Consider the following 24,446-nt stretch of genomic DNA (forward strand, 5'->3'; position numbering starts at 1 on the left):
TTAGAGTGCCGAGTTTATCACTGCGCATGAAGAAATGACCACCTCCAACGTTTGGTTTATGTTTTATAAGCATTTTTAATTGTATTGCTTAAATCGCATTTTCTCGGCGAGCTGAGCACTTTTTCTGAATTGTGCCGCTCCCGTCACTCTGGTTAGGTTGGCATCGAAAAAAACGCTCTCGGGTGCTTTAGAGTGCCGAGTTTATCACTGCGCATGAAGAAATGACCACCTCCAACGTTTGGTTTATGTTTTATAAGCATTTTTAATTTTATTGCTTAAATCGCATTTTCTCGGCGAGCTGAGCACTTTTTCTGAATTGTGCCGCTCCCGTCACTCTGGTTAGGTTGGCATCGAAAAAAACGCTCTCGGGTGCTTTAGAGTCCCGAGTTTATCACTGCGCATGAAGAAATGACCACCTCCAACGTTTGGTTTATGTTTTATAAGCATTTTTAATTTTATTGCTTAAATCGCATTCTCTCGGCGAGCAGAGCACTTTTTCTGAATTGTGCCGCTCCCGTCACTCTGGTTAGGTTGGTATCGAAAAAAACGCTCTCGGGTGCTTTAGAGTGCCGAGTTTATCACTGCGCATGAAGAAATGACCACCTCCAACGTTTGGTTTATGTTTTATAAACATTTTTAATTTTATTGCTTAAATCACATTTTCTCGGCGAGCTGAGCACTTTTTCTGAATTGTGCCGCTCCCGTCACTCTGGTTAGGTTGGCATCGAAAAAAACGCTCTCGGGTGCTTTAGAGTGCCGAGTTTATCACTGCGCATGAAGAAATGACCACCTCCAACGTTTGGTTTATGTTTTATAAGCATTTTTAATTTTATTGCTTAAATCGCATTTTCTCGGCGAGCTGAGCACTTTTTCTGAATTGTGCCGCTCCCGTCACTCTGGTTAGGTTGGCATCGAAAAAAACGCTCTCGGGTGCTTTAGAGTGCCGAGTTTATCACTGCGCATGAAGAAATGACCACCTCCAACGTTTGGTTTATGTTTTATAAGCATTTTTAATTTTATTGCTTAAATCGCATTTTCTCGGCAAGCTGAGCACTTTTTCTGAATTGTGCCGCTCCCGTCACTCTGGTTAGGTTGGCATCGAAAAAAACGCTCTCGGGTGCTTTAGAGTGGCGAGTTTATCACTGCGCATGAAGAAATGACCACCTCCAACGTTTGGTTTATGTTTTATTAGCATTTTTAATTCTATTGCTTAAATCGCATTTTCTCGGCGAGCTGAGCACTTTTTCTGAATTGTGCCGCTCCCGTCACTCTGGTTAGGTTGGCATCGAAAAAAACGCTCTCGGGTGCTTTAGAGTGCCGAGTTTATCACTGCGCATGAAGAAATGACCACCTCCAACGTTTGGTTTATGTTTTATAAGCATTTTTAATTTTATTGCTTAAATCGCATTTTCTCCGCGAGCTGAGCACTTTTTCTGAATTGTGCCGCTCCCGTCACTCTGGTTAGGTTGGCATCGAAAAAAACGCTCTCGGGTGCTTTAGAGTGCCGAGTTTATCACTGCGCATGAAGAAATGACCACCTCCAACGTTTGTTTTATGTTTTATAAGCATTTTTAATTTTATTGCTTAAATCGCATTTTCTCGGCGAGCTGAGCACGTTTTCTGAATTGTGCCGCTCCCGTCACTCTGGTTAGGTTGGCATCGAAAAAAACGCTCTCGGGTGCTTTAGAGTGCCGGGTTTATCACTGCGCATGAAGAAATGACCACCTCCAACGTTTGGTTTATGTTTTATAAGCATTTTTAATTTTATTGCTTAAATCGCATTTTCTCGGCGAGCTGAGCACTTTTTCTGAATTGTGCCGCTCCCGTCACTCTGGTTAGGATGGCATCGAAAAAAACGCTCTCGGGTGCTTCAGAGTGCCGAGTTTATCACTGCGCATGAAGAAATGACCACCTCCAACGTTTGGTTTATGTTTTATAAGCATTTTTAATTTTATTGCTTAAATCGCATTTTCTCGGCGAGCTGAGCACTTTTTCTGAATTGTGCCGCTCCCGTCACTCTGGTTAGGTTGGCATCGAAAAAAACGCTCTCGGGTGCTTTAGAGTGCCGAGTTTATCACTGCGCATGAAGAAATGACCACCTCCAACGTTTGGTTTATGTTTTATAAGCATTTTTAATGTTATTGCTTAAATCGCATTTTCTCGGCGAGCTGAGCACTTTTTCTGAATTGTGCCGCTCCCGTCACTCTGGTTAGGTTGGCATCGAAAAAAACGCTCTCGGGTGCTTCAGAGTGCCGACTTTATCACTGCGCATGAAGAAATGACCACCTCCAACGTTTGGTTTATGTTTTATAAGCATTTTTAATTTTATTGCTTAAATCGCATTTTCTCGGCGAGCTGAGCACTTTTTCTGAATTGTGCCGCTCCCGTCACTCTGGTTAGGTTGGCATCGAAAAAAACGCTCTCGGGTGCTTTAGAGTGCCGAGTTTATCACTGCGCATGAAGAAATGACCACCTCCAACGTTTGGTTTATGTTTTATAAGCATTTTTAATTTTATTGCCTAAATCGCATTTTCTCGGCGAGCTGAGCACTTTTTCTGAATTGTGCCGCTCCCGTCACTCTGGTTAGGTTGGTATCGAAAAAAACGCTCTCGGGTGCTTTAGAGTGCCGAGTTTATCACTGCGCATGAAGAAATGACCACCTCCAACGTTTGGTTTATGTTTTATAAGCATTTTTAATTTTATTGCTTAAATCGCATTTTCTCGGCGAGCTGAGCACTTTTTCTGAATTGTGCCGCTCCCGTCACTCTGGTTAGGTTGGCATCGAAAAAAACGCTCTCGGGTGCTTTAGAGTGCCGAGTTTATCACTGCGCATGAAGAAATGACCACCTCCAACGTTTGGTTTATGTTTTATAAGCATTTTTAATTTTATTGCTTAAATCGCATTTTCTCGGCGAGCTGAGCACTTTTTCTGAATTGTGCCGCTCCCGTCACTCTGGTTAGGTTGGCATCGAAAAAAACGCTCTCGGGTGCTTTAGAGTGCCGAGTTTATCACTGCACATGAAGAAATGACCACCTCCAACGTTTGGTTTATGTTTTATAAGCATTTTTAATTTTATTGCTTAAATCGCATTTTCTCGGCGAGCTGAGCACTTTTTCTGAATTGTGCCGCTCCCGTCACTCTGGTTAGGTTGGCATCGAAAAAAACGCTCTCGGGTGCTTTAGAGTGCCGAGTTTATCACTGTGCATGAAGAAATGACCACCTCCAACGTTTGGTTTATGTTTTATAAGCATTTTTAATTTTATTGCTTAAATCGCATTTTCTCCGCGAGCTGAGCACTTTTTCTGAATTGTGCCGCTCCCGTCACTCTGGTTAGGTTGGCATCGAAAAAAAGGCTCTCGGAGGCTTTAGAGTGCCGAGTTTATCACTGCGCATGAAGAATTGACCACCTCCAACGTTTGTTTTATGTTTTATAAGCATTTTTAATTTTATTGCTTAAATCGCATTTTCTCGGCGAGCTGAGCACGTTTTCTGAATTGTGCCGCTCCCGTCACTCTGGTTAGGTTGGCATCGAAAAAAACGCTCTCGGGTGCTTTAGAATGCCGAGTTTATCACTGCGCATGAAGAAATGACCACCTCCAACGTTTGGTCTATGTTTTATAAGCATTTCTAATTTTATTGCTTAAATCGCATTTTCTCGGCGAGCTGAGCACGTTTTCTGAATTGTGCCGCTCCCGTCACTCTGGTTAGGTTGGCATCGAAAAAAACGCTCTCGGGTGATTTAGAGTGCCGAGTTTATCACTGCGCATGAAGAAATGACCACCTCCAACGTTTGGTTTATGTTTTATAAGCATTTTTAATTTTATTGCTTAAATCGCATTTTCTCCGCGAGCTGAGCACTTTTTCTGAATTGTGCCGCTCCCGTCACTCTGGTTAGGTTGGCATCGAAAAAAACGCTCTCGGGTGCTTTAGAGTGCCGAGTTTATCACTGCGCATGAAGAAATGACCACCTCCAACGTTTGGTTTATGTTTTATAAGCATTTTTAATTTTATTGCTTAAATCGCATTTTCTCGGCGAGCTGAGCACTTTTTCTGAATTGTGCCGCTCCCGTCACTCTGGTTAGGTTGGCATCGAAAAAAACGCTCTCGGGTGCTTTAGAGTCCCGAGTTTATCACTGCGCATGAAGAAATGACCACCTCCAACGTTTGGTTTATGTTTTATAAGCATTTTTAATTTTATTGCTTAAATCGCATTCTCTCGGCGAGCAGAGCACTTTTTCTGAATTGTGCCGCTCCCGTCACTCTGGTTAGGTTGGTATCGAAAAAAACGCTCTCGGGTGCTTTAGAGTGCCGAGTTTATCACTGCGCATGAAGAAATGACCACCTCCAACGTTTGGTTTATGTTTTATAAACATTTTTAATTTTATTGCTTAAATCACATTTTCTCGGCGAGCTGAGCACTTTTTCTGAATTGTGCCGCTCCCGTCACTCTGGTTAGGTTGGCATCGAAAAAAACGCTCTCGGGTGCTTTAGAGTGCCGAGTTTATCACTGCGCATGAAGAAATGACCACCTCCAACGTTTGTTTTATGTTTTATAAGCATTTTTAATTTTATTGCTTAAATCGCATTTTCTCGGCGAGCTGAGCACGTTTTCTGAATTGTGCCGCTCCCGTCACTCTGGTTAGGTTGGCATCGAAAAAAACGCTCTCGGGTGCTTTAGAGTGCCGGGTTTATCACTGCGCATGAAGAAATGACCACCTCCAACGTTTGGTTTATGTTTTATAAGCATTTTTAATTTTATTGCTTAAATCGCATTTTCTCGGCGAGCTGAGCACTTTTTCTGAATTGTGCCGCTCCCGTCACTCTGGTTAGGATGGCATCGAAAAAAACGCTCTCGGGTGCTTCAGAGTGCCGAGTTTATCACTGCGCATGAAGAAATGACCACCTCCAACGTTTGGTTTATGTTTTATAAGCATTTTTAATTTTATTGCTTAAATCGCATTTTCTCGGCGAGCTGAGCACTTTTTCTGAATTGTGCCGCTCCCGTCACTCTGGTTAGGTTGGCATCGAAAAAAACGCTCTCGGGTGATTTAGAGTGCCGAGTTTATCACTGCGCATGAAGAAATGACCACCTCCAACGTTTGGTTTATGTTTTATAAGCAATTTTAATTTTATTGCTTAAATCGCATTTTCTCGGCGAGCTGAGCACTTTTTCTGAATTGTGCCGCTCCCGTCACTCTGGTTAGGTTGGCATCGAAAAAAACGCTCTCGGGTGCTTTAGAGTGACGAGTTTATCACTGCGCATGAAGAAATGACCACCTCCAACGTTTGGTTTATGTTTTATAAGCATTTTTAATTTTATTGCTTAAATCGCATTTTCTCGGCGAGCTGAGCACTTTTTCTGAATTGTGCCGCTCCCGTCACTCTGTTTAGGTTAGCATCGAAAAAAACGCTCTCGGGAGCTTTAGAGTGCCGAGTTTATCACTGCGCATGAAGACATGACCACCTCCAACGTTTGGTTTATGTTTTATAAGCATTTTTAATTTTATTGCTTAAATCGCATTTTCTCGGCGAGCTGAGCACTTTTTCTGAATTGTGCCGCTCCCGTCACTCTGGTTAGGTTGGCATCGAAAAAAACGCTCTCGGGTGCTTTAGAGTGCCGAGTTTATCACTGCGCATGAAGAAATGACCACCTCCAACGTTTGGTTTATGTTTTATAAGCATTTTTAATTTTATTGCTTAAATCGCATTTTCTCGGCGAGCTGAGCACTTTTTCTGAATTGTGCCGCTCCCGTCACTCTGGTTAGGTTGGTATCGAAAAAAACGCTCTCGGGTGCTTTAGAGTGCCGAGTTTATCACTGCGCATGAAGAAATGACCACCTCCAACGTTTGGTTTATGTTTTATAAGCATTTTTAATTTTATTGCTTAAATCGCATTTTCTCGGCGAGCTGAGCACTTTTTCTGAATTGTGCCGCTCCCGTCACTCTGGTTAGGTTGGTATCGAAAAAAACGCTCTCGGGTGCTTTAGAGTGCCGAGTTTATCACTGCGCATGAAGAAATGACCACCTCCAACGTTTGGTTTATGTTTTATAAGCATTTTTAATTTTATTGCTTAAATCGCATTTTCTCGGCGAGCTGAGCACTTTTTCTGAATTGTGCCGCTCCCGTCACTCTGGTTAGGTTGGCATCGAAAAAAACGCTCTCGGGTGCTTTAGAGTGCCGAGTTTATCACTGCGCATGAAGAAATGACCACCTCCAACGTTTGGTTTATGTTTTATAAGCATTTTTAATTTTATTGCTTAAATCGCATTTTCTCGGCGAGCTGAGCACTTTTTCTGAATTGTGCCGCTCCCGTCACTCTGGTTAGGTTGGCATCGAAAAAAACGCTCTCGGGTGCTTTAGAGTGCCGAGTTTATCACTGCACATGAAGAAATGACCACCTCCAACGTTTGGTTTATGTTTTATAAGCATTTTTAATTTTATTGCTTAAATCGCATTTTCTCGGCGAGCTGAGCACTTTTTCTGAATTGTGCCGCTCCCGTCACTCTGGTTAGGTTGGCATCGAAAAAAACGCTCTCGGGTGCTTTAGAGTGCCGAGTTTATCACTGTGCATGAAGAAATGACCACCTCCAACGTTTGGTTTATGTTTTATAAGCATTTTTAATTTTATTGCTTAAATCGCATTTTCTCCGCGAGCTGAGCACTTTTTCTGAATTGTGCCGCTCCCGTCACTCTGGTTAGGTTGGCATCGAAAAAAAGGCTCTCGGAGGCTTTAGAGTGCCGAGTTTATCACTGCGCATGAAGAATTGACCACCTCCAACGTTTGTTTTATGTTTTATAAGCATTTTTAATTTTATTGCTTAAATCGCATTTTCTCGGCGAGCTGAGCACGTTTTCTGAATTGTGCCGCTCCCGTCACTCTGGTTAGGTTGGCATCGAAAAAAACGCTCTCGGGTGCTTTAGAATGCCGAGTTTATCACTGCGCATGAAGAAATGACCACCTCCAACGTTTGGTCTATGTTTTATAAGCATTTCTAATTTTATTGCTTAAATCGCATTTTCTCGGCGAGCTGAGCACGTTTTCTGAATTGTGCCGCTCCCGTCACTCTGGTTAGGTTGGCATCGAAAAAAACGCTCTCGGGTGATTTAGAGTGCCGAGTTTATCACTGCGCATGAAGAAATGACCACCTCCAACGTTTGGTTTATGTTTTATAAGCATTTTTAATTGTATTGCTTAAATCGCATTTTCTCGGCGAGCTGAGCACTTTTTCTGAATTGTGCCGCTCCCGTCACTCTGGTTAGGTTGGCATCGAAAAAAACGCTCTCGGGTGCTTTAGAGTGCCGAGTTTATCACTGCGCATGAAGAAATGACCACCTCCAACGTTTGGTTTATGTTTTATAAGCATTTTTAATTTTATTGCTTAAATCGCATTTTCTCGGCGAGCTGAGCACTTTTTCTGAATTGTGCCGCTCCCGTCACTCTGGTTAGGTTGGCATCGAAAAAAACGCTCTCGGGTGCTTTAGAGTCCCGAGTTTATCACTGCGCATGAAGAAATGACCACCTCCAACGTTTGGTTTATGTTTTATAAGCATTTTTAATTTTATTGCTTAAATCGCATTCTCTCGGCGAGCAGAGCACTTTTTCTGAATTGTGCCGCTCCCGTCACTCTGGTTAGGTTGGTATCGAAAAAAACGCTCTCGGGTGCTTTAGAGTGCCGAGTTTATCACTGCGCATGAAGAAATGACCACCTCCAACGTTTGGTTTATGTTTTATAAACATTTTTAATTTTATTGCTTAAATCACATTTTCTCGGCGAGCTGAGCACTTTTTCTGAATTGTGCCGCTCCCGTCACTCTGGTTAGGTTGGCATCGAAAAAAACGCTCTCGGGTGCTTTAGAGTGCCGAGTTTATCACTGCGCATGAAGAAATGACCACCTCCAACGTTTGTTTTATGTTTTATAAGCATTTTTAATTTTATTGCTTAAATCGCATTTTCTCGGCGAGCTGAGCACGTTTTCTGAATTGTGCCGCTCCCGTCACTCTGGTTAGGTTGGCATCGAAAAAAACGCTCTCGGGTGCTTTAGAGTGCCGGGTTTATCACTGCGCATGAAGAAATGACCACCTCCAACGTTTGGTTTATGTTTTATAAGCATTTTTAATTTTATTGCTTAAATCGCATTTTCTCGGCGAGCTGAGCACTTTTTCTGAATTGTGCCGCTCCCGTCACTCTGGTTAGGATGGCATCGAAAAAAACGCTCTCGGGTGCTTCAGAGTGCCGAGTTTATCACTGCGCATGAAGAAATGACCACCTCCAACGTTTGGTTTATGTTTTATAAGCATTTTTAATTTTATTGCTTAAATCGCATTTTCTCGGCGAGCTGAGCACTTTTTCTGAATTGTGCCGCTCCCGTCACTCTGGTTAGGTTGGCATCGAAAAAAACGCTCTCGGGTGATTTAGAGTGCCGAGTTTATCACTGCGCATGAAGAAATGACCACCTCCAACGTTTGGTTTATGTTTTATAAGCAATTTTAATTTTATTGCTTAAATCGCATTTTCTCGGCGAGCTGAGCACTTTTTCTGAATTGTGCCGCTCCCGTCACTCTGGTTAGGTTGGCATCGAAAAAAACGCTCTCGGGTGCTTTAGAGTGACGAGTTTATCACTGCGCATGAAGAAATGACCACCTCCAACGTTTGGTTTATGTTTTATAAGCATTTTTAATTTTATTGCTTAAATCGCATTTTCTCGGCGAGCTGAGCACTTTTTCTGAATTGTGCCGCTCCCGTCACTCTGTTTAGGTTAGCATCGAAAAAAACGCTCTCGGGTGCTTTAGAGTGCCGAGTTTATCACTGCGCATGAAGACATGACCACCTCCAACGTTTGGTTTATGTTTTATAAGCATTTTTAATTTTATTGCTTAAATCGCATTTTCTCGGCGAGCTGAGCACTTTTTCCTGAATTGTGCCGCTCCCGTCACTCTGGTTAGGTTGGCATCGAAAAAAACGCTCTCGGGTGCTTTAGAGTGCCGAGTTTATCACTGCGCATGAAGAAATGACCACCTCCAACGTTTGGTTTATGTTTTATAAGCATTTTTAATTTTATTGCTTAAATCGCATTTTCTCGGCGAGCTGAGCACTTTTTCTGAATTGTGCCGCTCCCGTCACTCTGGTTAGGTTGGTATCGAAAAAAACGCTCTCGGGTGCTTTAGAGTGCCGAGTTTATCACTGCGCATGAAGAAATGACCACCTCCAACGTTTGGTTTATGTTTTATAAGCATTTTTAATTTTATTGCTTAAATCGCATTTTCTCGGCGAGCTGAGCACTTTTTCTGAATTGTGCCGCTCCCGTCACTCTGGTTAGGTTGGCATCGAAAAAAACGCTCTCGGGTGCTTTAGAGTGCCGAGTTTATCACTGCGCATGAAGAAATGACCACCTCCAACGTTTGGTTTATGTTTTATAAGCATTTTTAATTTTATTGCTTAAATCGCATTTTCTCGGCGAGCTGAGCACTTTTTCTGAATTGTGCCGCTCCCGTCACTCTGGTTAGGTTGGCATCGAAAAAAACGCTCTCGGGTGCTTTAGAGTGCCGAGTTTATCACTGCACATGAAGAAATGACCACCTCCAACGTTTGGTTTATGTTTTATAAGCATTTTTAATTTTATTGCTTAATCGCATTTTCTCGGCGAGCTGAGCACTTTTTCTGAATTGTGCCGCTCCCGTCACTCTGGTTAGGTTGGCATCGAAAAAAACGCTCTCGGGTGCTTTAGAGTGCCGAGTTTATCACTGCGCATGAAGAAATGACCACCTCCAACGTTTGGTTTATGTTTTATAAGCATTTTTAATTTTATTGCTTAAATCGCATTTTCTCGGCGAGCTGAGCACTTTTTCTGAATTGTGCCGCTCCCGTCACTCTGGTTAGGTTGGCATCGAAAAAAACGCTCTCGGGTGCTTTAGAGTGCCGAGTTTATCACTGCGCATGAAGAAATGACCACCTCCAACGTTTGGTTTATGTTTTATAAGCATTTTTAATTTTATTGCTTAAATCGCATTTTCTCGGCGAGCTGAGCACTTTTTCTGAATTGTGCCGCTCCCGTCACTCTGGTTAGGTTGGCATCGAAAAAAACGCTCTCGGGTGCTTTAGAGTGCCGAGTTTATCACTGCGCATGAAGAAATGACCACCTCCAACGTTTGGTGTATGTTTTATAAGCATTTTTAATTTTATTGCTTAAATCGCATTTTCCCGGCGAGCTGAGCACTTTTTCTGAATTGTGCCGCTCCCGTCACTCTGGTTAGGTTGGCATCGAAAAAAACGCTCTCGGGTGCTTTAGAGTGCCGAGTTTATCACTGCGCATGAAGAAATGACCACCTCCAACGTTTGGTTTATGTTTTATAAGCATTTTTAATTTTATTGGTTAAATCGCATTTTCTCGGCGAGCTGAGCACTTTTTCTGAATTGTGCCGCTCCCGTCACTCTGGTTAGGTTGGCATAGTTATAGCGCTCTCGGGTGCTTTAGAGTGCCGAGTTTATCACTGCGCATGAAGAAATGACCCCCTCCAACGTTTGGTTTATGTTTTATAAGCATTTTTAATTTTATTGCTTAAATCGCATTTTCTCGACGAGCTGAGCACTTTTTCTGAATGGTGCCGCTCCCGTCACTCTGGTTAGGTTGGCATAGTTATAGCGCTCTCGGGTACTTCAGAGTGCCGAGTTTATCACTGTGCATGAAGAAATGACCACCTGCAACGTTTGGTTTATGTTTTATTAGCATTTTTATTGGTTAAATCGCATTTTCTCGACGAGGTAGGGACGTTTTCTGAATGATTCCTCTCAAAGTCAAAGTCAGCTTTATTGTCAATCTCTTCACATGTCATACGGTTTTATGGAGCAGCTCACAAGCAGTATAGATAGGAATAGCTAAATGCCAAAAACAGTGTGGTTCTAGTGAGACTTGAACTCTGGTCACTGGGGTGAGAGCCCAGAGAACTAACCACTACACTATGGAACGCACGACATTACTACATGGAAGTTACGTATATGGTTTTATGGAGCAGCTCAAAAGCCAGTGTAGATAGGAATAGGTAAATGCTAAAATAGTAGAGGTTCCACTGAGACTTGAACTCTGGTCGCTGGAGTAAGTGTACAGAGCACTAACCACTACAGTATGGAAACCACACTATCACTTCATTGAAGTTACCTATACGGTTTTATGGAGCAGCTCACAAGCAAATGGTATAGTTAGGAATAGACAAATGCCAAAACAGTTGGGGTTCCACTGAGACTTGAACTCAGGTCGTTGGGGTGAGAGTCCAGAGCACTTTCCACTACACTACAGAACACTTTTTCTTTGGGCATTTACGTATTCCTATCTATACTACCTATTCCTATACAATTTGCGTGTGAGCTGCTCCATAAAACCATATACGTAACATACATGAAGTAATTTCGTGGGTGCCATACTGTAGTGGTTTGTGCTGTGGACTCTCATCCCAGCGAACTGAGTTCAAGTCTCAGTGGAACTTCAACTATTTTGGCATTTATCTATTCCTATCTATACTATTTGCTTGTGAGCTGCTCTATAAAACCATATAGGTAACTTCCAAGGATTAATGGTGTGGGTTCCATACTGTATTGGTTAGTGCTCTGGACTCTCACCCCAGTGCCCTGAGTTCAAGTCTCAGTGGAACCTCAACCATTTTGGCATTTACCTATTCCTATCTTTGCTAGTTGCTTGTGAGCTGCTCCATAAAACCATATAGGTAACTTACATGGATTAATGGTGTGGATTCCATACCGTAGTGGTTAGTACGCTGGACTCTCACCCCAGCAACCTGAGTTCAAGTCTCAGTGGAACCTCAACTATTTTGGCATTTAACTATTCCTATCTTTGCTAGTTGCTTGTGAGCTGCTCCATAAAACCATATAGGTAACTTACATGGATTAATGGTGTGGATTCCATACCGTAGTGGTTAGTGCGCTGGACTCTCACCCCAGCAACCTGAGTTCAAGTCTCAGTGGAACCTCAACTATTTTGGCATTTAACTATTCCTATCTTTGCTTGTAAGCTCCTCCATAAAACCATATACGTAACTTCCATGCAATATAGGTGTAGGTTCCATAGTGTAGTGGTTAGTGCTCTGTACTCGCACCCAGGCAGCCTGAGTTCAAATCCCAGCTAGAGCAAGGATTAGGTTTAGAGTAAGAGCTAGGGTTGGGGTTAAGGTTAGAGCTAGGAATAGGGTTAGTGTAAGAGTTAGGGTATTAGCTAGGCTTGGGGTTAGGGTTAGAGCTAGGAATCGGGTTAGTGTAAGAGTTAGGTTAATAGCTAGGGTTGGGGTTGGGTTTAGGGTTAGAGCTAGGATTAGGGTTAGAGCTAGCGTTAGAGCTAGCGCTAGGGCTAGTGTAAGAGCTACGGTTCATGTAAGAGCTAGTATTACGATTACAGTAAGAGCTAGGGTTAAGGGTAGAAGTCTGGTTAGGATGGCATAGGTTAAGGTTAGAGCTAGGAATAGGGTTAGTGTAAGACTTAGGTTAATACCTCCTAGTAAAAGCTACGGTTGGGGTTAGGGTTAGAGCTAGGAATCGGGTTGGGGTTAGGGTTAGAGCTAGTGCTAGGGTTACTGTAAGAATTACGGTTCATGTAAGAGCTAGGAGTACGATTAGAGTAAGAGCTAGGGTTAGGGCTAGAAGTCTGGTTAGGATGGCATAGAAAAAAGCGCTCTTGGGTGCTTCAGAGTGCCGAGTTTATCACTGCGCATGGAGAAATGACCACCTGCAACGTTTGTTTTATGTTTTATAAGCATTTTTAATTTTATTGCTTGAATCGCATTTTCTCGACGAGCTGAGCACTTTTTCTGAATGGTGCCGCTCCCGTCACTCTGGTTAGGTTGGCATAGAAAAAAGCGCTCTCGGGTGCTTCAGAGTGTCGCGTTTATCACTGCGCATGAAGAAATGACCACCTGCAACGTTTGTTTTATGTTTTATAAGCATTTTTAATTTTATTGATTAAATCGCATTTTCTCGACGAGCTGAGCACGTTTTCTGAATGGTGCTTCTCCCGTCACTCTGGTGAGGTTGGCATAGAAAAAAGCGCTCTTGGGTGCTTCAGAGTGCCGAGTTTATCACTGCGCATGGAGAAATGACCACCTCCAACGTTTGTTTTATGTTTTATAAGCATTTTTGATTTTATTGCTTGAATTGCATTTTCTCGACGAGCTGAGCACTTTTTCTGAATGGTGCCGCTCCCGTCACTCTGGCTAGGTTGGCATAGAAAAAAGCGCTCTCGGGTGCTTCAGAGTGCCGAGTTTATCACTGCGCATGAAGAAATGACCACCTCCAACGTTTGGTTTATGTTTTATAAGCATTTTTAATTTTATTGCTTCAATCGCATTTTCTCGGCGAGCTGAGCACTTTTTCTGAATTGTGCCGCTCCCGTCACTCTGGTTAGGTTGGCATCGAAAAAAACGCTCTCGGGTGCTTTAGAGTGCCGAGTTTATCACTGCGCAAAAAGAAATGACCACCTCCAACGTTTGGTGTATGTTTTATAAGCATTTTTAATTTTATTGCTTAAATCGCATTTTTCTCGGCGAGCTGAGCACTTTTTCTGAATTGTGCCGCTCCCGTCACTCTGGTTAGGTTGGCATCGAAAAAAACGCTCTCGGGTGCTTTAGAGTGCCGAGTTTATCACTGCGCATGAAGAAATGACCACCTCCAACGTTTGGTTTATGTTTTATAAGCATTTTTAATTTTATTGCTTAAATCGCATTTTCTCGGCGAGCTGAGCACTTTTTCTGAATTGTGCCGCTCCCGTCACTCTGGTTAGGTTGGCATCGAAAAAAACGCTCTCGGGTGCTTTAGAGTGCCGAGTTTATCACTGCGCATGAAGAAATGACCACCTCCAACGTTTGGTTTATGTTTTATAAGCATTTTTAATTTTATTGCTTAAATCGCATTTTCTCGGCGAGCTGAGCACTTTTTCTGAATTGTGCCGCTCCCGTCACTCTGGTTAGGTTGGCATCGAAAAAAACGCTCTCGGGTGCTTTAGAGTGCCGAGTTTATCACTGCGCATGAAGAAATGACCACCTCCAACGTTTGGTTTATGTTTTATAAGCATTTTTAATTTTATTGCTTAAATCGCATTTTCTCGGCGAGCTGAGCACTTTTTCTGAATTGCGCCGCTCCCGTCACTCTGGTTAGGTTGGCATCAAAAAAAACGCTCTCGGGTGCTTTAGAGTGCCGAGTTTATCACTGCGCATGAAGAAATGAACACCTCCAACGTTTGGTTTATGTTTTATAAGCATTTTTAATTTTATTGCTTAAATCGCATTTTCTCGGCGAGCTGAGCACTTTTTCTGAATTCTGCCGCTCCCGTCACTCTGGTTAGGTTGGCATCGAAAAAAACGCTCTCGGGTGCTTTAGAGTGCCGAGTTTATCACTGCGCATGAAGAAATGACCACGTTTGGTTTATGTTTTATAAGCATTTCTAATTTTATTGCTGAAATCACATTTTCTCGGCGAGCTGAGAACTTTTTCTGAATTGTGCCGCTCCCGTCACTCTGGTTAGGTTGGCATCGAAATAAACGCTCTCGGGTGCTTTAGAGTGCCGAGTTTATCACTGCGCATGAAGAAATGACCACCTCCAACGTTTGGTTTATGTTTTATAAGCATTTTTAATTTTATTGCTTAAATCGCATTTTCTCGGCGAGCTGAGCACTTTTTCTGAATTGTGCCGCTCCCGTCACTCTGGTTAGGTTGGCATCGAAAAAAACGCTCTCGGGTGCTTCAGAGTGCCGACTTTATCACTGCGCATGAAGAAATGACCACCTCCAACGTTTGGTTTATGTTTTATAAGCATTTTTAATTTTATTGCTTAAATCGCATTTTCTCGGCGAGCTGAGCACTTTTTCTGAATTGTGCCGCTCCCGTCACTCTGGTTAGGTTGGCATCGAAAAAAACGCTCTCGGGTGCTTTAGAGTGCCGAGTTTATCACTGCGCATGAAGAAATGACCACCTCCAACGTTTGGTTTATGTTTTATAAGCATTTTTAATTTTATTGCTTAAATCGCATTTTCTCGTCGAGCTGAGCACTTTTTCTGAATTGTGCCGCTCCCGTCACTCTGGTTAGGTTGGCATCGAAAAAAACGCTCTCGGGTGCTTCAGAGTGCCGACTTTATCACTGCGCATGAAGAAATGACCACCTCCAACGTTTGGTTTATGTTTTATAAGCATTTTTAATTTTATTGCTTAAATCGCATTTTCTCGGCGAGCTGAGCACTTTTTCTGAATTGTGCCGCTCCCGTCACTCTGGTTAGGTTGGCATCGAAAAAAACGCTCTCGGGTGCTTTAGAGTGCCGAGTTTATCACTGCGCATGAAGAAATGACCACCTCCAACGTTTGGTTTATGTTTTATAAGCATTTTTAATTTTATTGCCTAAATCGCATTTTCTCGGCGAGCTGAGCACTTTTTCTGAATTGTGCCGCTCCCGTCACTCTGGTTAGGTTGGCATCGAAAAAAACGCTCTCGGGTGATTTAGAGTGCCGAGTTTATCACTGCGCATGAAGAAATGACCACCTCCAACGTTTGGTTTATGTTTTATAAGCAATTTTAATTTTATTGCTTAAATCGCATTTTCTCGGCGAGCTGAGCACTTTTTCTGAATTGTGCCGCTCCCGTCACTCTGGTTAGGTTGGCATCGAAAAAAACGCTCTCGGGTGCTTTAGAGTGACGAGTTTATCACTGCGCATGAAGAAATGACCACCTCCAACGTTTGGTTTATGTTTTATAAGCATTTTTAATTTTATTGCTTAAATCGCATTTTCTCGGCGAGCTGAGCACTTTTTCTGAATTGTGCCGCTCCCGTCACTCTGGTTAGGTTGGCATCGAAAAAAACGCTCTCGGGTGCTTTAGAGTCCCGAGTTTATCACTGCGCATGAAGAAATGACCACCTCCAACGTTTGGTTTATGTTTTATAAGCATTTTTAATTTTATTGCCTAAATCGCATTTTCTCGGCGAGCTGAGCACTTTTTCTGAATTGTGCCGCTCCCGTCACTCTGGTTAGGTTGGCATCGAAAAAAATGCTCTCGGGTGCTTTAGAGTGCCGAGTTTATCACTGCGCATGAAGAAATGACCACCTCCAACGTTTGGTTTATGTTTTATAAGCAATTTTAATTTTATTGCTTAAATCGCATTTTCTCGGCGAGCTGAGCATTTTTTCTGAATTGTGCCGCTCCCGTCACTCTGGTTAGGTTGGCATAGAAAAAAACGCTCTCGGGTGATTTAGAGTGACGAGTTTATCACTGCGCATGAAGAAATGACCACCTCCAACGTTTGGTTTATGTTTTATAAGCATTTTTAATTTTATTGCTTAAATCGCATTTTCTCGGCGAGCTGAGCACTTTTTCTGAATTGTGCCGCTCCCGTCACTCTGTTTAGGTTAGCATCGAAAAAAACGCTCTCGGGTGCTTTAGAGTGCCGAGTTTATCACTGCGCATGAAGACATGACCACCTCCAACGTTTGGTTTATGTTTTATAAGCATTTTTAATTTTATTGCTTAAATCGCATTTTCTCGGCAAGCTGAGCACTTTTTCTGAATTGTGCCGCTCCCGTCACTCTGGTTAGGTTGGCATCGAAAAAAACGCTCTCGGGTGCTTTAGAGTGCCGAGTTTATCACTGCGCATGAAGAAATGACCACCTCCAACGTTTGGTTTATGTTTTATAAGCATTTTTAATTTTATTGCTTAAATCGCATTTTCTCGGCGAGCTGAGCACTTTTTCTGAATTGTGCCGCTCCCGTCACTCTGGTTAGGTTGGCATCGAAAAAAACGCTCTCGGGTGCTTTAGAGTGCCGAGTTTATCACTGCGCATGAAGAAATGACCACCTCCAACGTTTGGTTTATGTTTTATAAGCATTTTTAATTTTATTGCTTAAATCGCATTTTCTCGGCGAGCTGAGCACTTTTTCTGAATTGTGCCGCTCCCGTCACTCTGGTTAGGTTGGCATCGAAAAAAACGCTCTCGGGTGCTTTAGAGTGCCGAGTTTATCACTGCGCATGAAGAAATGACCACCTCCAACGTTTGGTTTATGTTTTATAAGCATTTTTAATTTTATTGCTTAAATCGCATTTTCTCGGCGAGCTGAGCACTTTTTCTGAATTGTGCCGCTCCCGTCACTCTGGTTAGGTTGGCATCGAAAAAAACGCTCTCGGGTGCTTTAGAGTGCCGAGTTTATCACTGCGCATGAAGAAATGACCACCTCCAACGTTTGGTTTATGTTTTATAAGCATTTTTAATTTTTGTAACTCCTCCAGGTACCAACAGACACAAGTGGCTTTCCCAACTGATGAATTTATTGAATCCAGCTTGTTCAGACTCATAAACACACTGTGAAAACTAAAAGCACAAACAAACAACAATTAGCTCAAAAGAAAGACATTTAACACATAAAACGATTCTGACAAATACAACATACAAACAATACCTCGTTGGCTGAGTACCGAGAGAGGAATTAGTTTCAGTCGTCTTCTTCTTCTTATTGTTTCTTAACTTTCTTTACAAGTTAGCTTTGTGACCACGCTTCAGTCACGCATCTTTCGATCTCTCGAGAGATCGCTTCTTCTGAGGAAATTAACCTCTACTTCTTCTTACAAAGCTCACTTACACTATAGCGCCCTCTGGTGGCACTCAACGGTAATAATAATGAAAATACACAGAAAATGAAAAGAAACGAAATATAGCAGTAACACTCCCACCAATCTCACAACTCTTGCTGTGGGATTCCTATGAATTACATTTAGGCTGACAAACTGAACATGAAAATACACACAAGCCCTTAGTCAGCTTCTAGCAAAACAATAACTTTATGAATAGGTCGTTCTAATGAGACTGTTTTAGTCACAAGTTTACTGTGTTTGTCATATGTCCTTTCACTAACCAAAAGTCGAACCTCTCACACTTTGTCGTCGGTTCCTGGATAGATATCAGTGACTTTGGCTAGCTTCCATTCATTACGTGGTGCCATGTCCTCTTTTAGAAGCACTACATCATTTACCTTCAGATTCCTTCTGTGTGCAGTCCACTTCTGTCTTTGTAATGGTTGTCTTGGAATCTCGTGTTTCTTGTTTCTGAAGATCCTCTTTAAGATGTTTCTTGATTTCCTTTTCCTCTTCAGGAGGCTTTTTGACTTCAGTTTCATTTTTAAGTTCTCTGTGTGTCTTTTTGAGAGCTTCTTTGGAAGTTCTCCTGAAGAACAGCACCTTTTAAGGAGGTGTTTTGCCTTCTTTCTCATCTTTGGTAACTTTCTTTGCTTCTGGGACTTCTTTATGGATTTTGAAAAATCTTTTTAAAGACGTTCTCTTGTCTTTGACTTCGGAACCACCTTCAAGTGGTTTCTTAGTTTCTTGAAGGACCACTGAAGACATGTTTGCTTCTTTGATGGGTTTCTCAACTTCTTTGAGACGTTCCCTTTTGAGAGCTTTGTCGACATCTTCCCGAGGACGCCTCTTGTCTTCTTTGCCTTCCTTCGGTGGTTTCTCTTGCGCTTCTTTGATGGTTCTTATTTTTCTGGGAAGCTTCTCGCTGGTTGGTTTTTCAGCTTCTTCAAGCTTCTGTTCTTTAGGAGGTTTGCTAAGGACACCCTTGTCCTCTTTTACTTTCAACTCATCCTTAGTCACTTCTTTGACCGACTTCTCTTCTTTCTTTGGTTTCCTGACTTCCTTCTCGTGGCTTGGAAGTTCTTTGAGTTTCTTTGGAGGTTTCTTGGCTTCCTTAGGAGGTACTTTGACCTCCTTGTCTTGTTTCTGCGGCTTTGTGACTTCCTTTGAAGTTACTTTGACCTCTGTGTCTTCTTTCTTGACTTCTTTCTCTTTTCTAGAAGGTTCTTTAACTTCTTTCTGAGGTTTTTTTGCCCTTCATTTTCTTTTCCTAAAGGTTCTGGTTTGGCTTTCACCTTGGGAACTTTTTCTTTTGTCACGTTGACGTGTTCTTTTTTGAGAACTGGCGCTGTTTGCTTTTTGGTGACTCTCAGGAACCTGAAAGGTTTCTTGGAAACATCCGCTTTCGGTGCAGGTTTTTCTTTTGGAGTCTTCTTGACTTCTTTGACCACTTTGGAAGTGTCGATTGTATCTTCTCTGGTGGTCACCTTGACAACTTTTGAGAGCTTCTCCGGTTCTTTTTTGGACGGTTTCATAACGTCTTTGGAGGGTTCCTTCGGTTTTTGCTTGGAGGGCTTCTCAGGTTCCCTGGAAATGACATCTTCAGGTTTTTCCTCCTTGGGAGGTTTCTTCTCCTCTTTCATCTCAGAAGGTTTACTTTCATCTTCTTGAGAAGGTTTCTGGATGTCTTTGTCTTCTCCCAAAGATTCGTCAACTTGTTTTTTCTGAGGGATCTCCAACACTTCCTTGGGAGGTTTCCTTTTTTCCTGGTCCTCAGAGGGTTTCGGCTCCTCATGGACCTTCTGGGATGGTTTCATGAGGTCTTTTTGGAGTCTGGTTGGTTTCAGGTGCGCTGTCTTTTTCCTGAGAGACCTTTTGATATCTTTCTCCTCTTCAAGTTCTTCATGTGGCACAGGGTTGCCATCAAGGGCTCTTTCAGAGAAGTCTCCTTCAAGTGCTTTGATAACGTTCGAAGGGGTGACGTCCTTTACTGTTGTCCTATTGACATAGTGGACCTTGTTCTGAAGCTTTAGAGAGGGCTTAAGCTCTGGGATGACCTTCTTGACAATAATACGATGACTAATACCAATCGCATCTCCATAGTTCAGGCAGGGATTGGTTTGTCCAACTATACTCCAACCAAGATCAGTGCGCTGAGCGTATGGCTCACCTTCCTTGCCTGACACAATCTCTCTTGGAAGAAGAGCTTGTGAGCAGTTGTATCCGATCAACAATCCTACCTCGCAATCTTGCAAAGGTGCGATTTCTGGTTGAAGGTGTTCTAAATGTGGCCAAGCTTTAGCTGTCTCATTAGTTGGAATGTGAGCTTTGTTGGCTGGAATGAATTCTCGTGTGTATGTAGGAGGTAAAGTGATTCCTTTGCTTGAGTTAAGACCACGAACTTTAAGATCTTGCAGTCTGTTAGACTGAACAACTGTAGTCTGGGAAGACATGGTAGACAGTTCTAGTTTAACCGGTTCTTGGTTTGTATCTAGCAACTTTGCAACTTCACTGAGAACAAAGGTTGTATCGCTTTGCGAATCCAGTAAGGCATATACAAGAACTTCTTTGTGTTTCGTAGAAGATGAAAGCCACACAGGAATGATTGCAGCAGTGTGTGTGTTATTTTCTTGACTCGCTACTCGGTTAGTTGTAGCCATGGCTGTAACTTGTTCTTGAGCTCGGTCGCTTTGACTTGATCTTTCGTTACTTGGATTTGGCTTAGCTAGTGGTTGCTTTTGTTCTTCTTTGTCCTTAACTCTATCTTCATGAAGACATGTAGGATGCCCTTTACTGCACCTTTCACAAATATTGCGGTTGGTACAGCTCTTTGAAAGATGGCCTGGTTTGAGACAACCAAAACATAGCCTTTCCGACTTAATGAAGCTGATTCTGTCTGACACAGCCTTTTCAAGAAAACTTCTGCATTTGTGTAAACTGTGCTTGGGTTTCTTGCAGAATACACATACCAGTTGTGTTTTTTCTTGTGAAGTCGTCATCAGTGTTTTAACTCCAATTTCTTTCTGTTTGGTAAATTTCAGTTTGTCTGATTTGTTAAACTCACATTGTTTTAGTGACTGTAAAGATGTAACAGGATTACAAGCAATCTTGGCTTCTCTCGTTAAAAACTCAACAAACTGGCTGAAAGTGGGAAACTGATTTGTTTGTTCTTCAATTTCAACAACCTTGCGGTTCCAACTAGCAGCAAGCCAGTCTGGAAGTTTGGAAAGAATCTTTCGGTTCTCATTGCAGTCATTCAAGATCTCTAATGAGTTAATGTGAGCTGTTGCAGCTTCACAACTGCGCAAGAAATCTGCAAAGTCCCTTAGTTCGAAACTGTCTCTTGAGGTCATTTTGGGCCATGCATGCAGTTTGTCTCTAAAAGCTTTTGCTATTGTGAATGGATTTCCATATCTTTCATCCAGAATCTTCCATGCAGCAGCATGTGCGGATTCAGTTCCAAGCAGGAAGTATCCTTCAATTGCTCTCTTAGCCGGTCCACTCACATATCTTCGAAGGTAGAATATTTTCTCCTTGTTAGGGATATTCTTTTGGTCTATCAGTGTTTGGAATGACAGTTTCCAGTCACTGTAACTTAAGGGATCCCCAGAAAACACAGTAGGTTCCGGAACAGGGATACGACTAGTACTTAGTGCACTTGCTAGCACTTTAACTAAATCTGATGTACCATCACCTTTAGAAGTGCCTGCAGCTTGGGGTGAGACTTGTTCAAGCAGAGATGGAAAGCTTACATGTTCAACGTCTCTAATTTCTGTATTAATCTTTGTTACATCGACCCTTTGCACTTCTGCTACACTCATTTGGTCATAAACCTGCATCCTTGCTTGTGCTGCCTTGAGATCTTTGACCTTTTCCAGGTGCTGTACCTTTCTTTTCTTTTCATCAAGTGTTCTCTGCAGAGCTGCATACTCTTCTTCTTGTTGAGCCTTAAACTTTGCTTCATCTGCTTCTCTCTGCATTCTTAAGCTAATTTCTTCAGCCTCTCTTTCTAAGCGCTTTCTAACTTCTTCAGCCTCTCTTTCTAAGCGCTTTCTAATTTCTTCAGCCTCTCTTTCTAAGCACTTTTGTCTAATTAGTGTTTCTTGTTCCACTGCTCTTTTCCTGACTTCAACTTCTAGTCTTTCTATCTCTTGCTGTTCCATTTGTTGTTCTTCTAATATTTTTAGAACAGCTTGACTCGCTGCTGCTTCTGCGGCAGCTTCTTGATGTTTTACAGAGGATCTATGTGAATGCTCAGATGAGTTCTTAGTTATGTTGAAGGAGCTTGACTTACTGCTCGTAGTTTGAAAGAGGGAGCCTGCTTCCGGCCAATCTTGTTCCTCTCTTCCTTCCAATCGGCAAGTTGCTTTATTCACAAGGAAACCTGAGATCTCCACACACAGATCTACTCTGCGACGTGTCTCTTGATCCGGTGGGGTGAGCTTGCGTAACTCATCAAAAACTTTTGTGACATCTGCACAAAGACCTCTAACATCACCAGTTATATCTTCAAGAATGTCTTTATTTGAGGGTCCTGGTTGAGAGAGGGGTACTTTGGATGCCTTTGCATGTGTTCTCCACTTTTCGTAGTTGTAGTTAAATCTTTGCTGGAGTCCTTTAATCTTCTCATCCTGCATTTCTCTTCCCTTTTCTGTGAGTGTTTTCACTCTCTGACTTCTTCTAAGTTGTACTGAGTCTTGCTGCTCACTAGGATCAGTACCTTGGGTTTCTTCAGACTGACTTTGGGGTTCTGTACTAATTAATGGTGTATTTGGATCAGTCATTTTAACGTCTGTCACTTGTCACTAAACAGCAAAAATGTTTATGTAAACTAAAAGTCACCCCTAGACAGTCGGCATTTGAAATATAAAGGCAGAATAAAATAAAAATGTAATACTGAATCTTTACAGTAATGTGAAAGTAACTTAACCCTTTCAACTTAAATATACCAAAAACGTATTCAAATAAGAGTTATTCACATTTAAACTGTTCACATGAAACACATTTCTCATTCTTGGCACAAATAGGCCAGTGTAAAACAAATGAAGCCTACTGATGCTTAAACTTAAGTGCTTTAGACCTTACAATGTGGCTTAATAAACAAAAATTAGGAATAGCAAAACGTTACTTTAAATCACAGTTTGATTAATCAACCTTAAACTTGCGTTTTGTTTTCCTTTTTTCAGACAAACTCTTAACTTATGAATGTCCGCATTTCTTATGGCCTTATCTTAAAGTGTTGGTCTTCAAATCCCGCTTTGGTCTCGTGCGCGCGCCCGCTCCGTGCACGTGCCGATCACGCTGTGGCAAGACTGCTGCTCATCCGATCATGCCGCCTCGCCTCCACTCGCGCAGATCAGTCGAGTTTTCACTGTAACTCCTCCAGGTACCAACAGACACAAGTGGCTTTCCCAACTGATGAATTTATTGAATCCAGCTTGTTCAGACTCATAAACACACCGTGAAAACTAAAAGCACAAACAAACAACAATTAGCTCAAAAGAAAGACATTTAACACATAAAACGATTCTGACAAATACAACATACAAACAATACCTCGTTGGCTGAGTACCGAGAGAGGAATTAGTTTCAGTCGTCTTCTTCTTCTTATTGTTTCTTAACTTTCTTTACAAGTTAGCTTTGTGACCACGCTTCAGTCACGCATCTTTCGATCTCTCGAGAGATCGCTTCTTCTGAGGAAATTAACCTCTACTTCTTCTTACAAAGCTCACTTACACTATAGCGCCCTCTGGTGGCACTCAACGGTAATAATAATGAAAATACACAGAAAATGAAAAGAAACGAAATATAGCAGTAACAATTTTATTGCTTAAATCGCATTTTCTCGGCGAGCTGAGCACTTTTTCTGAATTGTGCCGCTCCCGTCACTCTGGTTAGGTTGGCATCGAAAAAAACGCTCTCGGGTGCTTTAGAGTGCCGAGTTTATCACTGCACATGAAGAAATGACCACCTCCAACGTTTGGTTTATGTTTTATAAGCATTTTTAATTTTATTGCTTAATCGCATTTTCTCGGCGAGCTGAGCACTTTTTCTGAATTGTGCCGCTCCCGTCACTCTGGTTAGGTTGGCATCGAAAAAAACGCTCTCGGGTGCTTTAGAGTGCCGAGTTTATCACTGCGCATGAAGAAATGACCACCTCCAACGTTTGGTTTATGTTTTATAAGCATTTTTAATTTTATTGCTTAAATCGCATTTTCTCGGCGAGCTGAGCACTTTTTCTGAATTGTGCCGCTCCCGTCACTCTGGTTAGGTTGGCATCGAAAAAAACGCTCTCGGGTGCTTTAGAGTGCCGAGTTTATCACTGCGCATGAAGAAATGACCACCTCCAACGTTTGGTTTATGTTTTATAAGCATTTTTAATTTTATTGCTTAAATCGCATTTTCTCGGCGAGCTGAGCACTTTCTCTGAATTGTGCCGCTCCCGTCACTCTGGTTAGGTTGGCATCGAAAAAAACGCTCTCGGGTGCTTTAGAGTGCCGAGTTTATCACTGCGCATGAAGAAATGACCACCTCCAACGTTTGGTGTATGTTTTATAAGCATTTTTAATTTTATTGCTTAAATCGCATTTTCTCGGCGAGCTGAGCACTTTTTCTGAATTGTGCCGCTCCCGTCACTCTGGTTAGGTTGGCATCGAAAAAAACGCTCTCGGGTGCTTTAGAGTGCCGAGTTTATCACTGCGCATGAAGAAATGACCACCTCCAACGTTTGGTTTATGTTTTATAAGCATTTTTAATTTTATTGGTTAAATCGCATTTTCTCGTCGAGCTGAGCACTTTTTCTGAATTGTGCCGCTCCCGTCACTCTGGTTAGGTTG

At 42.2% G+C, this 24,446-nt stretch overlaps 2 protein-coding genes across 2 annotated transcripts; both read right to left on the bottom strand.

Moving 5' to 3' along the window:
* Positions 1-17,252: 17,252 nt before the first annotated feature.
* On the bottom strand, positions 17,253-20,204 carry LOC133147205 (uncharacterized). Its single transcript, XM_061271233.1, has 2 exons — positions 19,217-20,204; positions 17,253-19,024 (listed from the first exon to the last, which is right to left on the bottom strand). Exons 1-2 carry the CDS (start codon positions 20,061-20,063, stop codon positions 18,783-18,785), a joined length of 1,089 nt encoding a protein of 362 aa, XP_061127217.1. The 5' UTR covers positions 20,064-20,204; the 3' UTR covers positions 17,253-18,782.
* Positions 20,119-23,429, bottom strand: LOC133147198 (uncharacterized). Its single transcript, XM_061271231.1, has 3 exons — positions 23,167-23,429; positions 20,208-23,078; positions 20,119-20,142 (listed from the first exon to the last, which is right to left on the bottom strand). Exons 2-3 carry the CDS (start codon positions 22,392-22,394, stop codon positions 20,119-20,121), a joined length of 2,211 nt encoding a protein of 736 aa, XP_061127215.1. The 5' UTR covers positions 22,395-23,078; positions 23,167-23,429.
* Between the last annotated feature and the right edge of the window lie 1,017 nt (positions 23,430-24,446).

Source organism: Syngnathus typhle, unplaced genomic scaffold (genome assembly GCF_033458585.1).
Source record: "Syngnathus typhle isolate RoL2023-S1 ecotype Sweden unplaced genomic scaffold, RoL_Styp_1.0 HiC_scaffold_35, whole genome shotgun sequence".
NCBI lineage: Eukaryota > Metazoa > Chordata > Actinopteri > Syngnathiformes > Syngnathidae > Syngnathus > Syngnathus typhle.

Bases quoted from the DNA above. Each gene is read 5' to 3' on its own strand.
- LOC133147205 (XM_061271233.1), bottom strand. From the start codon at position 20,063: ATGTCTTCCCAGACTACAGTTGTTCAGTCTAACAGACTGCAAGATCTT. The intron at 19,025-19,216 runs CTGAAGATGTCA...CAAAAGAAAAAC, and splicing joins ACCTCCCAAGGAGGAAAAAC to CTGCACCGAAAGCGGATGTT.
- LOC133147198 (XM_061271231.1), bottom strand. From the start codon at position 22,394: ATGACTGATCCAAATACACCATTAATTAGTACAGAACCCCAAAGTCAG. The intron at 20,143-20,207 runs GTGTGGCTTTCA...GGATTCGCAAAG, and splicing joins ACACTGCTGCAATCATTCCT to CGATACAACCTTTGTTCTCA.